Genomic DNA, 14,398 nt, shown 5'->3' with positions numbered 1-14,398 from the left:
CCACTTATACATAAATTTTATCTTAATATCTATTGATTCGAAATCTAAATATTGAATCTTCTTTATCATGTTCCTCATGATCATAACCTAAGTTAAAATTAAAATTCTGAATAATTATAACCTTAAACTCAAATACCACTTAAATCATATTTTCTGATGATCATAACCTGAACTATAATATTATTCTATCATATCTTTAATAATCATAATCTTAAACTCTGATTTTATCAATCATACTCTATTGATTATAATCTCAAAGTTTTGATATCACTTATATGACAATTCTTAGTGACCTTAAACTTGGGCTCTAGTACTGTTCTGTCATATCCTAATCACTTATATCATTGTCTCCAAATGAACGTAACCTAAGCTCTAAGCTCAGATGCCACTCTGTCACATCCTACTGATCTTACATAAAGTTTTAATATCTCTTCATAATCTCTAGTGATCTTAAACCTAAGCTTTGATATTATTCTATCACATCCAAATCATTTATATTGTAATCTCCAATGATCATAACCTAAGCTCTGATATTACTCTGTAATATTCTAATCACTCATATCATAATCCCTAACGATCATATCCTATGCTCTGATACCATTTTGTCACGCCCCGAACCCAACACCCGGGTCGGATACGTGATGGCCGCACACTCCTTAGAGTAAACCCTAAAGAATATGCAAGGCCAAATAAATCATTACAATCTTATCAACCATAATATTTAATTTCAACAGTAATTCATAAAACTTGCATAATAACAATTAACATTCCTTCAATTCTCTGATCAGATACTATGACACTCTATTTATCCTTCTGCTCACCCGTAAATCCAAGCCATAGCCAATCTAAGTCATCCTGCAACTCTGAGAAAAAAAAAGAAAGATGAAGGGGTGTGAGCTTTACAGCCCAGTAAGAATTCCCATATCACACTGATATAGTAATATAGTCTGAAAATAAGGATAAGCAATAAAATATAAAATCTCATGTTCAATGTCCAGAATAATGCAAACATTCATAAATTTTCTGTCTTGTCAAAATAGATGCATCATCATATGTTAACCGGTGAAACACTTTTGTTCAACAATTGTTTCATATCTTATCTTTCATTTCTACTTTCATAATCATATGATTTTAACATTTTCTTTCTGGCTCTGGACTATCCAAGTCTATACCTCAGTCATCATCCGGATCGAATCCACTTTAAAAAGTCTTTCAAGACTGTCCCAGGATGAGCTCCTGGCCGGCTGTCCCACGTACCAAAGCCCGTGAGAGGCTGTCCCAGGCATAAGCTCCTGGTGGGCTGTCCCAGGCATGAGCTCCTGGCCGGCTGATCCACCTGTAAGCCAGTGGGGGCTGTCCCAGGCATAAGCTCCTGGCGGGCTGTCCCAGGCATAAGCTCCTGGCCGGCTGTTCCACATGACAAGGCTAGTCCATACCATATATCTCTTTCTTTTCATTTAATTATTATGTGTTGATTTCATTAATCAATTCTGTCTTGCATTATGATCAATTCAGATATGTCATATCCATATAATCATGCCATCAATCTCTGATACATATATATTGACATAACATACTCATGCTCAAAATCAAATAACAGTATCTCAGGTATAATAAATTCATCGATCTCAAATCCGATAACGTAAAACCAATAATGCAAGACCAACAGTAAAATAGCATATATAATAGTGATCATGTACAGGGATTCTTACCTTTACCGGTGACTGATCCAAACACAGAAGTCAATGTTCTTCTTTGATTTATGAATTTCTCTAACAAGATATTCCACTCGATATCATATGCAGACAATCATCTCTTCATAACCCTGATCAATATAAAAATCACATATATGGAGAAAATTATCGATAATCGATCTGATAACACAAATCTAGGATCTCTCTTAGGATTAACCAAAATTAGGATTTACCTAAGTATCTGGATCCTCCACTGATCCATAAGACTTCTAGAGAGAGAAAATCCATGAAGAGAGAGAAAATTTTAGAGAGAGAAGTAGAGAGAGAAAGTGGAGAGAGAAATCTTCATATCCTTCCGATGAGGCACTCATGATCGAGATCATCAGAGGTCCTATCAGGGTGACTCAATATAAATCAAGTGTTACAAATTTTGAATAGGATCGAACTGGGATCAGATCTACCGCACGAATTTCGGAGCAACCTCAGATCATCTTATTTTCATCTTCAAGTTTATTCTAGGGTTCATAATGCAATCAGAGAAGAAGAAAAGATCCCAGAGAGACAAAATCCGTAAAGAGAGAGAAAAGTCTAGAGAGAGAATCTAGAGAGAGAAAATATAGAGAGAGAAGGTAGAGAGAGGAGAGAGAAAAGAGAGAGAAAGAAGAGAGAAAGGAGAGAGAGGAAAATTCTCTCTCTTCTTCTTCTTCTTATTTTATTTTATTTTATTTTATTTTTTTATTCTTTTTTTTTTCCTTTTTCTATTCTTTTTTTTTTCTTTTTCCTTTTTCTTTTCTTTTTCTTTTTCCTTTTTCTTTTCTTTTTCTTTTCTTCTTCTTCTTCCTTTCTTCTTTTCTTCCCGCGGCCACCATTGGCTGAAACAGGGGAGGACCGTGAGGTCCCCCCCCGGTGGCTCGGGCTCCGGCAGCTTGGCCGGAGATCCGACAACAGCGGCGATGGGGTTCGGCCGGCGGCGAAGAGGAGGACGGCGGCAAAAACAAAGAAAAAAAATCAGAAAACAGGGGATCCGTCCCCTTTCTTCGTGATTTCCGGCCATTGGCCGATCGCCGGCGGTCGAAATTTTCAGGGAAGGAAGAGAGGGAGATGGGGGTTCGGTCTCGGGAATGGGACGCCGCAACCGGCGGCGCCGGTGGCCGGAAAAGAGAGGGAAGAGTTCGGCCGAAACAGAGCAAAAACAGGGTCATTTTATTCATGAATTTTCCGGCGATCCTGACGGCCGGCGAGGGTGCACGAAGCCGTGGAAAAGATGGGAAGGAAGAGAGGAAAGAGGAGAAGGGCTTACCTCCGACTCCGATGAGGTCTCCGACGAGTATTTGAGATGAACACGATGAGGACATCCGCGGCTTCAACGAAAAAATTCGAGAAAAATAAAAGAAAAATCCGGTGCTCGTCGTGACCAACCTTAGAGGGAAGGAGAGGGGGGTTTTATAGGATGTAGGGGAGGTCGAATCCGCCTCGGATTCAACCTCTCCACCGGTGATTTGGGTGGAAGAAGACTCCCAGCGGGAGTCTTCTTCATCATTTTTTTTTTTTTTTTTTTTTTTTGTAATGTTTTGGGCTTTTTGGGCTGATTTGGGCCGGGGTGTTACAATTGCGCTTAGAAGAGTTTACCGTCAACAAATTGTGATTTTGAAAATCAAGCCCTTATGTTATGGATACTGATTTTGCTTTGTTCTAGCTGAATGTCTTCCCTCTCTGTGAAGTTCTTTTGTGCTTTTACCTGAGTTTTATGCATTTCGGCTTTAAAGATTAGCTATGAAGATATGTATTAGCATGCATTTAGTCTTACACCAACGATACATTAGGTAGATTTTGAATATTTATATATAATTAAAAAATTTAATAATATTTTTTGTTTATTTTTTTTTTATGAGATTTGGATCATGATAAAATGGCGTAAGGATAAGTTTAGTCTACGATATGTGAATCAGAGAACACTGAAGTATAAATTTATTTAAGTTGATCATGAGTTATTTATGATTGAATTTGTGATATTTGTGAATGAATATTTTTTTTGATGGCCAAGATGATCAAATTTAAATGGGAGTCAAATTTTTTTATTGAGACGATGGACAAACATGCATCAGTTGATTTTTATTTTTTATTTTTGGATGATAGGGAAGGCAATAACCACTCGGTCTTTCGCATAAGTTGATCTCACCAATAAAATAGATGGATCGAAGGTACTCAAACAGAGCGTGACTGCTTTATGTTGCAAAAGAAAATAATTCTATTTCAACATCTGTCATACAAGTTCTGTCGAAAAAGAACTTGTGTCATGCAAGTAAATTGAAGTACAGGCCGTAGTAGCAGTTATAATAGCAGTAGAATTATCAGCAGAAGCTGCTCTCCATTAACTTGACAAAGTCATTGAAGTCAATCTGTCCCATCCCTGCTTTCATCATTTGTTTGCGTGCTTCCAAGGACAGACAGACCTTCTTTGCAGCCCGGTTTTGGGAGAAAATTCTGCAGTTTCACTGCATCTATGAACCCATCGAAGTTGTCGTCGAACACACAGAATGTCTCTGTTAGGATTTGACGCCTCAAGATTCAGCCCACATTGAGCCCACAGCGAGGTTCGCGGCGAAAAATGGAGTCCAACGAGACCAAGATCACCTGAATCGGAGCTCGGATGGAGAAGATACGAGCTTTCGAAAATAGCACGAAAACCGAGGCGGCGGAGGACCGCCGGCGACCGGCGGCGGGCGGCAGCGGCGCGGCCGCAGGCGGCGGCGCGCGGGACGCGCGTCCCAGGCCCGCTGGCCCGCGTGGGACGCGGGACCCAGGCCCGGGCGGGACGCGGGACCCAGGCCCGCGCGGGACGCGCGTCCCAGGCCCAGGCCCGCGCGGGACGCGCGACCCAGGCCCAGGCCCGTGCGGGACGCGCGACCCAGCAGCCTGCTGGCCCATTCCCGGTCCACCGTGGACCGGGTGGTCCACGGCGCGGCCTGTGGACCGCGTGGACGTTTCCCACTCGTTTCTCGCGGTCCACGGCCCTATTCCGTGGACCGGAGCGCGATCTAAGGGTCCAGAGAGCTCCCGGTGTTGATCGGACGGCTTGGGACGTGATTTGGCTTGATTAAGGATTCCTAATCACCCTCTAACCTATGTTTAAGGCTTTAAAAGGCCTGAGACACAGCAGAGAACGAGCGGGTTTTGGTTTCTCGCCGCCGTACGAACCGAGGAGAGAGAGAGAGAGGCGTGAGGCGCTGTGAGAGAAGGAGCAGGAGGCTCCTGGACAGCGGTCGCCAGGCTCTTCAGGGGTTCAGGGGGTCTCCAAGAGAGAGAGAGCTTTTGTGAGGGGAACTTCATGTGAGAGAGAATTGGGTGTACAAGGGTTGAGGGTGAGGTCTCCTCTTGTAAAATTTTCTTTTCATAGTGAAGTTTGCATGCCCCGTGGAGGCGAGCCCTTTTGTGGCTGATCCACGTATTTTGATTGTTTTTTCTTCTGTTTTGTTTCTTCTTTCTTCCTGCTGCATCGCGTGGTACTGAAAGGGTCTTGGGAGGTGGTGTCCTGGCCAGACATCCACCCAACAAGTGGTATCAGAGCAAGGCGGTACAAGGACGCAGATTGCAGTGGTGGTGAGCAAGACTGAAGATGGAGAAAACAGGAACAATCAGGATGGAGATCAACAAGTTTGATGGTAAGAGCAATTTCTCCTTGTGGCAGGCAAGGGTGAAGGACGTGCTCATCCAACAGGGGTTGAACGAAGCTCTCTTGTGCGATGAGAAACCGACCACCATGGAGGTGCGGGATTGGAAACGGCTACAGATGCAGGCGGTGAGTACCATCCGCATGTACCTGGCGGATGAGGTGGTGATCCATGTGCTGAGCGAGACTTCCCCGACGGTGCTGTGGTCGAAGCTCGAGGAGTTGTACATGGCGAAGTCTCTCACCAACACTCTTTTCCTCTGGAGGCAGTTTTACCAACTGCGGATGACTGAGGGACAAAGCGTGCAGGAGCATTTGAGCCACTTCCAGAAGATCCTCACCGACCTTCTCAGCGTTGGCGAGAACGTTGAGGAGAAGACCAGGGCGCTGGTTTTGCTGGCGTCGCTTCCTTCTTCGTACGAGTCCTTGGTGACTGCTCTTCTAGTGGGGAAGAGCACTATCAAGATGGACGAGGTCATCGCGGCGATACTCCAGAACGAGGTTCTCAGGAGGGAGAACCCAGCTTTGAGCTCAGGTGTCGATAGCTCAGCTTTGGTGGCTTCTGGAGGTGCAGGAGGCGGTAGACGGAGCGATAGGAGATCGCATCGAGGGCGGTCTAAGTCCAGGAGGGACTTGAGCAAAATCAGGTGTTACCGGTGTGAGGAGTTGGGGCATCTAGCCAGAGATTGCCCTCAACTGAAAAATCGGACGGTGGCTGCTGTAGCGACGGCCGGCAGCGATTCAGATGGAGATGTCCTGGAGATATCTGACGAGGTATCTACTTCTTCCCAGCAGTGGATATTAGATTCTGCATGCCCCTATCATGTGTGTTGCAGAGAGGAGCAGTTTGACTCCCTGGAGAACAGTGAGAGCACTGTATATCTGCCGGATGGATCGAGCTGTGCGATCAGAGGCATTGGGACGGTCAGCTGGAGGACACATGACGGTGTAGTGAGGAGATTGGGGGAGGTCCGATACATACCCAATTTCAGGCGGAATCTTATCTCACTTAGCAGACTGGATTCGAGAGGCTACAGGACGGTAGCTGGTGGAGGAATCCTGAGGGTGCTACGCGGCGATAGGATTGTGCTGGAGGGGAAGAAGGGGAGCAGAGGACATTATTACCTGGCAGGGAGCCCAGTGCGAGGTGGAGCATCGGGAGCCAGGTGGAGCTCAGAGCGAGGTGGAGCTCCAGGAGGCGGATCGGGCACGAGACAGGAGACTCGGGAGGACGAGAGGCGACGTCGCAAGGTAAGATTCCTATTGCCGCAGGATGATGCCCCGAACAGGTCTCAGGTCAGGAGGAGCACAGCATACGACGGAGATGGGATCGAGCAGCCTGGCTCGACTCCCATGTTTGCCCATCCATGATCAGCAGGCGATTGCCCCAGGGCATGGGGGCGAGGAGATCCAGAAGCTCTCAGAGTTTGGAGGAGGCTGAATATCGAGTCGAGGTGGAGATTGTTAGGATTTGACGCCTCAAGATTCAGCCCACATTGAGCCCACAGCGAGGTTCGCGGCGAAAAATGGAGTCCAACGAGACCAAGATCACCTGAATCGGAGCTCGGATGGAGAAGATACGAGCTTTCGAAGATAGCACGAAAACCGAGGCGGCGGAGGACCGCCGGCGACCGGCGGCGGGCGGCAGCGGCGCGGCCGCAGGCGGCGGCGCGCGGGACGCGCGTCCCAGGCCCGCTGGCCCGCGTGGGACGCGGGACCCAGGCCCGGGCGGGACGCGGGACCCAGGCCCGCGCGGGACGCGCGTCCCAGGCCCAGGCCCGCGCGGGACGCGCGACCCAGGCCCAGGCCCGTGCGGGACGCGCGACCCAGCAGCCTGCTGGCCCATTCCCGGTCCACCGTGGACCGGGTGGTCCACGGCGCGGCCTGTGGACCGCGTGGACGTTTCCCACTCGTTTCTCGCGGTCCACGGCCCTATTCCGTGGACCGGAGCGCGATCTAAGGGTCCAGAGAGCTCCCGGTGTTGATCGGACGGCTTGGGACGTGATTTGGCTTGATTAAGGATTCCTAATCACCCTCTAACCTATGTTTAAGGCTTTAAAAGGCCTGAGACACAGCAGAGAACGAGCGGGTTTTGGTTTCTCGCCGCCGTACGAACCGAGGAGAGAGAGAGAGAGGCGTGAGGCGCTGTGAGAGAAGGAGCAGGAGGCTCCTGGACAGCGGTCGCCAGGCTCTTCAGGGGTTCAGGGGGTCTCCAAGAGAGAGAGAGCTTTTGTGAGGGGAACTTCATGTGAGAGAGAATTGGGTGTACAAGGGTTGAGGGTGAGGTCTCCTCTTGTAAAATTTTCTTTTCATAGTGAAGTTTGCATGCCCCGTGGAGGCGAGCCCTTTTGTGGCTGATCCACGTATTTTGATTGTTTTTTCTTCTGTTTTGTTTCTTCTTTCTTCCTGCTGCATCGCGTGGTACTGAAAGGGTCTTGGGAGGTGGTGTCCTGGCCAGACATCCACCCAACAGTCTCCTTCACTTCCTCCAAGCCAGGCTTAAACATGAAGTAAAGCTCATCATAGCCCGTGTGCTCCTCAAAGCACCTGCCTTCCTGACTAGAAGGCATGGAAGGGATGCCAATTCTCTGCAGCACCATCTCCACATCTTGAGTGCTGCGATCCAGGTCTCTTTTGGCCAGAATAGATGTGTTCATTTTGTGCTGTTCGCTGTGAATTTAAATTGAAAAATTGAGAAACTTAATATGGTACAATCTAAGCAAACACAGGAAGCTCCAAAAGAGCTACTGAAGTTTGATGACCAGTTGATGGTTGCGCAAGAGAAGAACAATTAGAAAGCGAGCAAGAAAGGATTCCAAGATATGCGTTTTCCTTTTGAAAAGAAAAGAAAGGCATCTCCTGGAATCCTTTCTCACTCTCTCTCATTGTACCGGGAGATGTCTTTTCCATTGGTTTTTCTTGCTCATCTGAATAAAAAAGAAGGAAGAAAGCAGAAGAAGAGATGGACTCAGATTAGTATATCAAAATAGCTCTGGACTTGATTAGGATATCAAAATAGCTGTCAAGGTAGAGAAAGGATCGTGTTTGGTGCAATGTCCAAAAGTTGATAGAATGACAGAAGAAGAGGTAGCTATTTGCCTTGATCAATGATAAAGAAGAAAAAGAAGCAGTAGCTATTGCAACTACTTCAGAAGCACCTTCCCATTGCATTAAGAACTTTTGATTTAGTGATTACAGCATTACTGATGAAGATTTTCACTTCATTTTGGGGGGAGGTCTCAGTCCCTCCATTTTCCTTCAAAAGAAAAAAGAAAAAAAAAATTCATTTCAAAAGTCACAAATAAGAAAATAACGGTTAGGGATGCCAATTTTTTGTTTATATATATTTCTAATGTTTTCCCGTGATCTGTATGGATGTTTTGAAGGGTTGCTGGTAAAAACCATCTTGATGTATATATCTACTGCAAAACAGAGGTTTGTTCTGATTTTTTTTTTTTTTGTTTTGAGAAATCATGTACCTGATGGTGCAAGGAAAAAGAAGGGAGAAATGGAGTTTCAGAGTATTCAGTTTAAACCCCATTATATTTGCTTTCTTGGCAGCCTATTTTCGTTCCTACTTGAATCCTTCCAATTTGGTACCTTCAGTTGAAAACCTCCAATTCTTTTTTAATGCTCAGCATTGCAACCTATGTTATGCCAATGCACAAAATTGTCCAGAATATTGGGTAGAACGTTATCTAGAAGTTTTCTTTTTCCTGTGAGATCTTCTATGCGGTGGATTTCTGAAGTTATAGATGACATGGCTACTTGTACAATTTTTCTTTTCATGCAATTGCATTACTAACACTAAGGCAGGACACCTTGCAGAAAGGTCGAGCCACCTCAATAGCTTATATGGGAGCAAAGAACCAGAAATGTTGTTGACCATCATCTGTTCGTGATACTATGGTCTATTAGCCCATTCATGACAAACAAACTTGTTTGAGGCTCTCTTGTTGCCTTTGACATTTTCTTTGTATTCCGCACACTGAAAATAGTTCTTATTGACATGGATGGGAGCATATAAAGGAAACCCCAAAGTAGAAATAAAGCATTATTAGCTACACCAATTCATGTCTATTTTATTTTACAATTGTTCGCAGTTGCCATGCATTCTGCATTTTTAATGCGAATCATCTGATAGTCAGAAGAAATAAAAATCCACATATTTTCATGCAGTTTTGAGATAATTTCTCTTTTTTTGGCCTACCTTCATACTTGAAGTTGCTATTTCCCATCTGCATACTGGTTGGAGTATTTGTTGATTAAGCTGTTCTTTTTTTCTTCTTTTTTTTTTTTTTTTGGTACAATGTTCTTGTTCACCCAGCCTCCGATTTCTAAAAATTTAAAAAATTAATTTTTTTTGTTAAAAAAAACATCTGTACTTGTAATCATATGAACAGAGGATTCCATATACAGTGCATGATAACACTGGGTGCTCTCCCTTATTTTTATGCTGAAAGACAGGTGAACTGCTAAGACATCAGAATTGGATTCGGAATTTCCTTATGGAATAACACTAGCGATTGGGTTTTGCATCTAAACATTATTGGTGTCTCAACCGAGGATGAAGTTTTTGCAACTGATGGATTTACATTCTGGCATTATGGATCATGGATGACATTTAATTCTTCATTGAAGAAAAATTTCAAGTGCATTCTTTCAAAATTCCTTTATGATTATGAATGCCTGGTTTTGGTCGGATTATCATCAAGCAACAATTTTTGGTCAGATTACCCCCACTTTTGTTAGGAAGAGCAGCTGAAATTGAGCAAGCTGGTAAGATGTGGCGTTGACTTCCTAGTTTCCAATCTCAAGTACTAAACTTAGGTGCCCATATCATAATCTCAACATGCAATCTGTCTGTTGTTGTCTGATTTTGTCTCTCTGCATTTCCTCTATTATTCATCATTTTACCATTCAACCTTCCCTCAAAAAAAAAAAAAAAAAAAAAAAAAACTGATATTTCATTGGTATTTAAAATATGTATTGATAGAGAACCGTCTAATAAGAAATGAATATTGGGTTTCCCTCTCCGTTTGCCTTCTTCTCCTCTTTCTTCCTCTCCTCTCTTTCCTCCTCTTCTTCTACTCTCTCCTTCTTCTGTCCTGCGTCATGTATTATAGGTTTGGAGAGTTCAGCAAGCCATGACAGTTGTTTGCAGTCTAAAAATATAGTCATTCTGCTTGCATGCCCCTCATGGACAACAACATCATTTCTACACTGCAGTCCGCTTTAATCTAAAATTATATCAATAGCTTTTATAATACTACTAAATTTTTAGTTCTTTGTCAACAAAGAGCCAACATCAACATCTATTGATGACATGGTAATAATCTATACCATTAGCTTAGCTCACTCTGTTGAATGTCCAACTTTGAGTTATTATTATTCCATTAGTTACTGTTAGAAATATAATGGTTTGTTGGTGAGTTATTCCAAGGCGTACTGCAATACCATTTTACTTAAGACGTGTTAATCCCCATCAGAAGTTGTGCAATCGGGGTCTTGCGATAGCCTGTAGGATACAATGAAGCCCACTTGTTCGGCGGTACTTTGCACTCGTAACGTCGGACCACTAAGCACGCCGGTGTTACAGAATTATCTATCTCTTTTATTGTTTTTTGTAGCAGACGTTAATAGAGATGATTTGAGCACAAAGAGGAAGAGATGTTGGATTTTCTGATCATATCTGTTTGGTTTCATAGGTCAGATATTTATAATATATGAAAAGACACTTTTGAAAAGACATCTCAACAGATGCAATTTTTTCAATCAAGCAGTTATCATAACTACCAAATGAATTGGAACTATTCGTTTGAAATTCAAAATCCAAAAGAATAAATAATAACCGCAAATAAGTGTTAATTATTATATTTAACAGTTCAAATGCCAAGCGCCAATGCGCCAGGTGCCAAGTGCCATATTAAGTAATTAATTAATTATTATATATATATTAATTAATTATTATATCCATCTAGGTCACCTAGGTTTGCCACATGGCCAACAAACCAAACACAACTTTATCCAATCTAGATGGCATGTGCAAAATCCTTTATAAACTAGAGTCCCAACCCTTGAGTATCCAACGTGGGACAAAATCCCACCAAAACTTTTTCTTATGTGGGCTTGGGCTTGGTCCCAAATAACTCCCGCACCTCATCATATTTGGGCTTGGGCTTGAACCCTATATTTTGAAAATAATTTCAACAGTTACAACGGGTAATTGGAGAAATGATTATTAAGAGTCTAGCATAAGAAAATTATTTAGCCTTCCCCCTTTGTGGCATCCATCCCATGTAAATAAACTCATAGAAAGCTTAATTCGATAATCTGGATTGACTAATCTATCTTTCCAGGCATGAAACCAAGGACCGTGGGCTGTAGAATGCTCTGCACTGCACCGAAAGAGTAAACATGTCATTCTTCTGATGTAAATATCTTGTTTGATCTATTTTCTTCTTTCAGGTATCAAAATTCTTTTGTTCAGGTCTTTCTCCAAATTCTTCTGCGCATGAGTGACTAAAATTTAACAGTTTGGTTTTCTCTCGAGAAATTTTATCAGTTTAGTTCATCACCAATCCTCTGATTCTGTTTTTTGTAGTTCTCCCTTTCATAAAGTGGATTTAGATATGAGTACAGTGGTGTGCCATTCATTTCCAAAGCTATTAAGTTCTTTTAATTTTTTAGAATGAAAACTATCTTCTTTGCAATTCCATACCGTCTTTGCTTGCTCCATGCCCTTTTTATCTTTTCCAGAGGATACTTTCTCTTTAATTAATAGCTCAGTTACCGATTCTGGAACTCTGCATCTCTATCCATGAGTCGCCATCCTCTCTATCATGAGTTCAAGTGGCTATTCAATCTTAGAGAGCCTTCTGCCTTTATATCTTTCTTTTGGCTTCTTAATTTTCATAATTCTCAAGCAACTGCTCTTATCTGTGGACATGTATGCCCTGTTAGATTGCTGTAGTTAGCAAGGAAAAATATAGATAAAACTGAAGAATTTGTAAAAGAATTTACTTGTTTTTTCTTCATGGGGACTATATTCAATGTCAAACTTTTCCTTGACGAGGAAAAGAAAAAAAAAAAAAAAAAAACAGAACAAAAGGGGAAAAAATGGAGAAATTCAGCAGAAGCTGCCCTCCATAAACTTGAGAAACTCGCTGAAATCAATTCTTCCATCTTGGTTCTCATCATGCACTGCGATCATCTGTTTGCATGAATCCAAGGACACCCCTTCTCCGAAGGCCAGCTTGGAAAGAACTCTCTGGAGCTCCATGGCATCTATGAACCCATCAGAATTCTCATCAAACACAGAGAAAGCCGCCTCCACTTCATCCAAGCTCGGCCCCTTCTCCTCAAACATGGTAGAAAGCTCATCAAAGGTCATGCGCTCCTTCAGCTGGTCGCCTTCCTGGCTCAAAGACATCCCAATCTTCTCCATGACCGTCTCCACATCTTCTCTGGTCAGCTCAAGGTCTCCTCGAGCCTCACTTGAGGTATTCTTTTCTACATGAATTCTTGACGTGGGCGTGGGGAACTCGAAGTAGGATCCCAAGATGGACAGAAATCTCAGAGAGTACTTCTGAAGAAGTATGCTGATCCAGATGCAGATCGTGCTATAGAAGAGAGAGACAGGATCTGCCAATGAGAGAGAGTGGTAGAGGGTGCATTTTGCTGTCTTCTCCATTGCCTTCTAGCTATTTGGGGAAGGGGGTGGGGGCGCGAGAGAGAAGAGAGAGAGAAGGAAGGATAGGTTGATGTTGTTTTGGTGAGGACAGGAAGGGGAGAGGATGCATGGTCTTATATTAGGGGTCTTGGTTGGCCGCCAAGATTGAGGAAGGTTCCTCTGAGGTGCACAAGGTGCGAAATGGGTCATGGAAAGGAAGAAGAAGTGGTCATATTGACAACGATGGAGGAAACAAGAGTGGTGGTTCCTGGAAGGAGCTGGGATACCCCAAAGTGGGACTGGTCGCGCGGACCTCGTGGAATTTTCCCTGAAAGGGAGAGAGGCAGGCAAGGCCTGCTTCCTTTATTTATATATTTATTTGATTAAATTACCATGACCTCCCTCAAGATTTCAGATAATTACAGATTTTTATCCCATATTTTAGAGGTATACGTTTCAGTACTTAACTTTTGCTATGCATGGCATGTGACCCCCCAACCAATATTTTTCTGTTAAACAAAAACTCTATATTTTTTTGATCAATTGATTCTAAAGATCTTTAAATCATATAATTTTTTTTTATATATAAATAGTTTAGAAATAATAGATTACATCCAATAACCTTATAATGAGGTGTAGCTTCCATTTAACTCTATGCATATTAATTTGTAAATAGTTTTGAAAGAATTCAAATATCTAAGTATTACATAAAAACATAAAAAGAGTAGATATATAATTACCAAGTATATTTATATGTACTTATGATTCTTAGTATTTTGTATTTATTTATGTAAACAATGAGAAAGATGAGAATATTAGGATAATGGCTAAACTATTGTCATTGGTAGGAATGAATAGCATGTCTAACTTGTCATCTACTAATTTTTTATGAATTAAATATAAATAATTCGTAGTGAGATAGGACTTGCCTCGAAGGTCATGCTCCTCTAGTTTCGGTTCTTGGATATATTATTTTATATGTAAATAATTCTTAATCATTTATATACTTGACTATATTTTAAAAATTAATTTGATAAAAAATTATATTTTTTAAGTTTATAATTATTTTTTAAAAAATCATAATTATTTGTTGCCCTTTTTTTGAATCCTAAGCCTTTTTTAAGGGTGAACTCAATTTACTTATCATGTAAATGGATGTACGGTTTGTTACTTAAATTTTTATGATTAATTTGGCTTCAATTTCTCTTTTCTTTTTTAAAAGAAAAATTGGGTTAGTATTTAAAAAACATAACATACATAAAAATAAGTTGTGTATTGTTGAAATTTTTTTTTTTTTTTTTTGGATGGTGATGGAGGCTGTAACCAGCCACCAAACAAATTTATTTAGATTCAGAAAATTTA

At 42.2% G+C, this 14,398-nt stretch overlaps 1 protein-coding gene and 1 long non-coding RNA gene across 2 annotated transcripts in view; both read right to left on the bottom strand.

Annotated features, from left to right (window-relative positions):
- Positions 1-341: 341 nt before the first annotated feature.
- The window catches only part of LOC140853416 (uncharacterized), a 175,409-nt gene continuing 161,352 nt past the window's right edge, over positions 342-14,398 (bottom strand). Inside the window, exons 2-3 of the long non-coding RNA XR_012136467.1 lie at positions 1,713-1,825; positions 342-863 (exon numbers count right to left, since the gene is read on the bottom strand). This is a non-coding gene — a long non-coding RNA (uncharacterized lncRNA). The remainder of the gene's footprint in view (positions 864-1,712; positions 1,826-14,398) is intronic.
- LOC105056615 (probable calcium-binding protein CML46) lies at positions 12,364-13,159 on the bottom strand. The gene has a single exon (XM_010938873.4). The coding sequence runs from the start codon at positions 13,055-13,057 to the stop codon at positions 12,494-12,496; it is 564 nt and encodes a 187-aa protein (XP_010937175.1). The 5' UTR covers positions 13,058-13,159; the 3' UTR covers positions 12,364-12,493.

This window comes from Elaeis guineensis, chromosome 13 (genome assembly GCF_000442705.2).
Source record: "Elaeis guineensis isolate ETL-2024a chromosome 13, EG11, whole genome shotgun sequence".
In the NCBI taxonomy this organism is placed as follows: Eukaryota; Viridiplantae; Streptophyta; class Magnoliopsida; order Arecales; family Arecaceae; genus Elaeis; species Elaeis guineensis.
This window is presented reverse-complemented; position numbering and strand designations above follow the sequence as displayed.

Bases quoted from the DNA above. Each gene is read 5' to 3' on its own strand.
- LOC105056615 (XM_010938873.4), bottom strand. From the start codon at position 13,057: ATGGAGAAGACAGCAAAATGCACCCTCTACCACTCTCTCTCATTGGCA.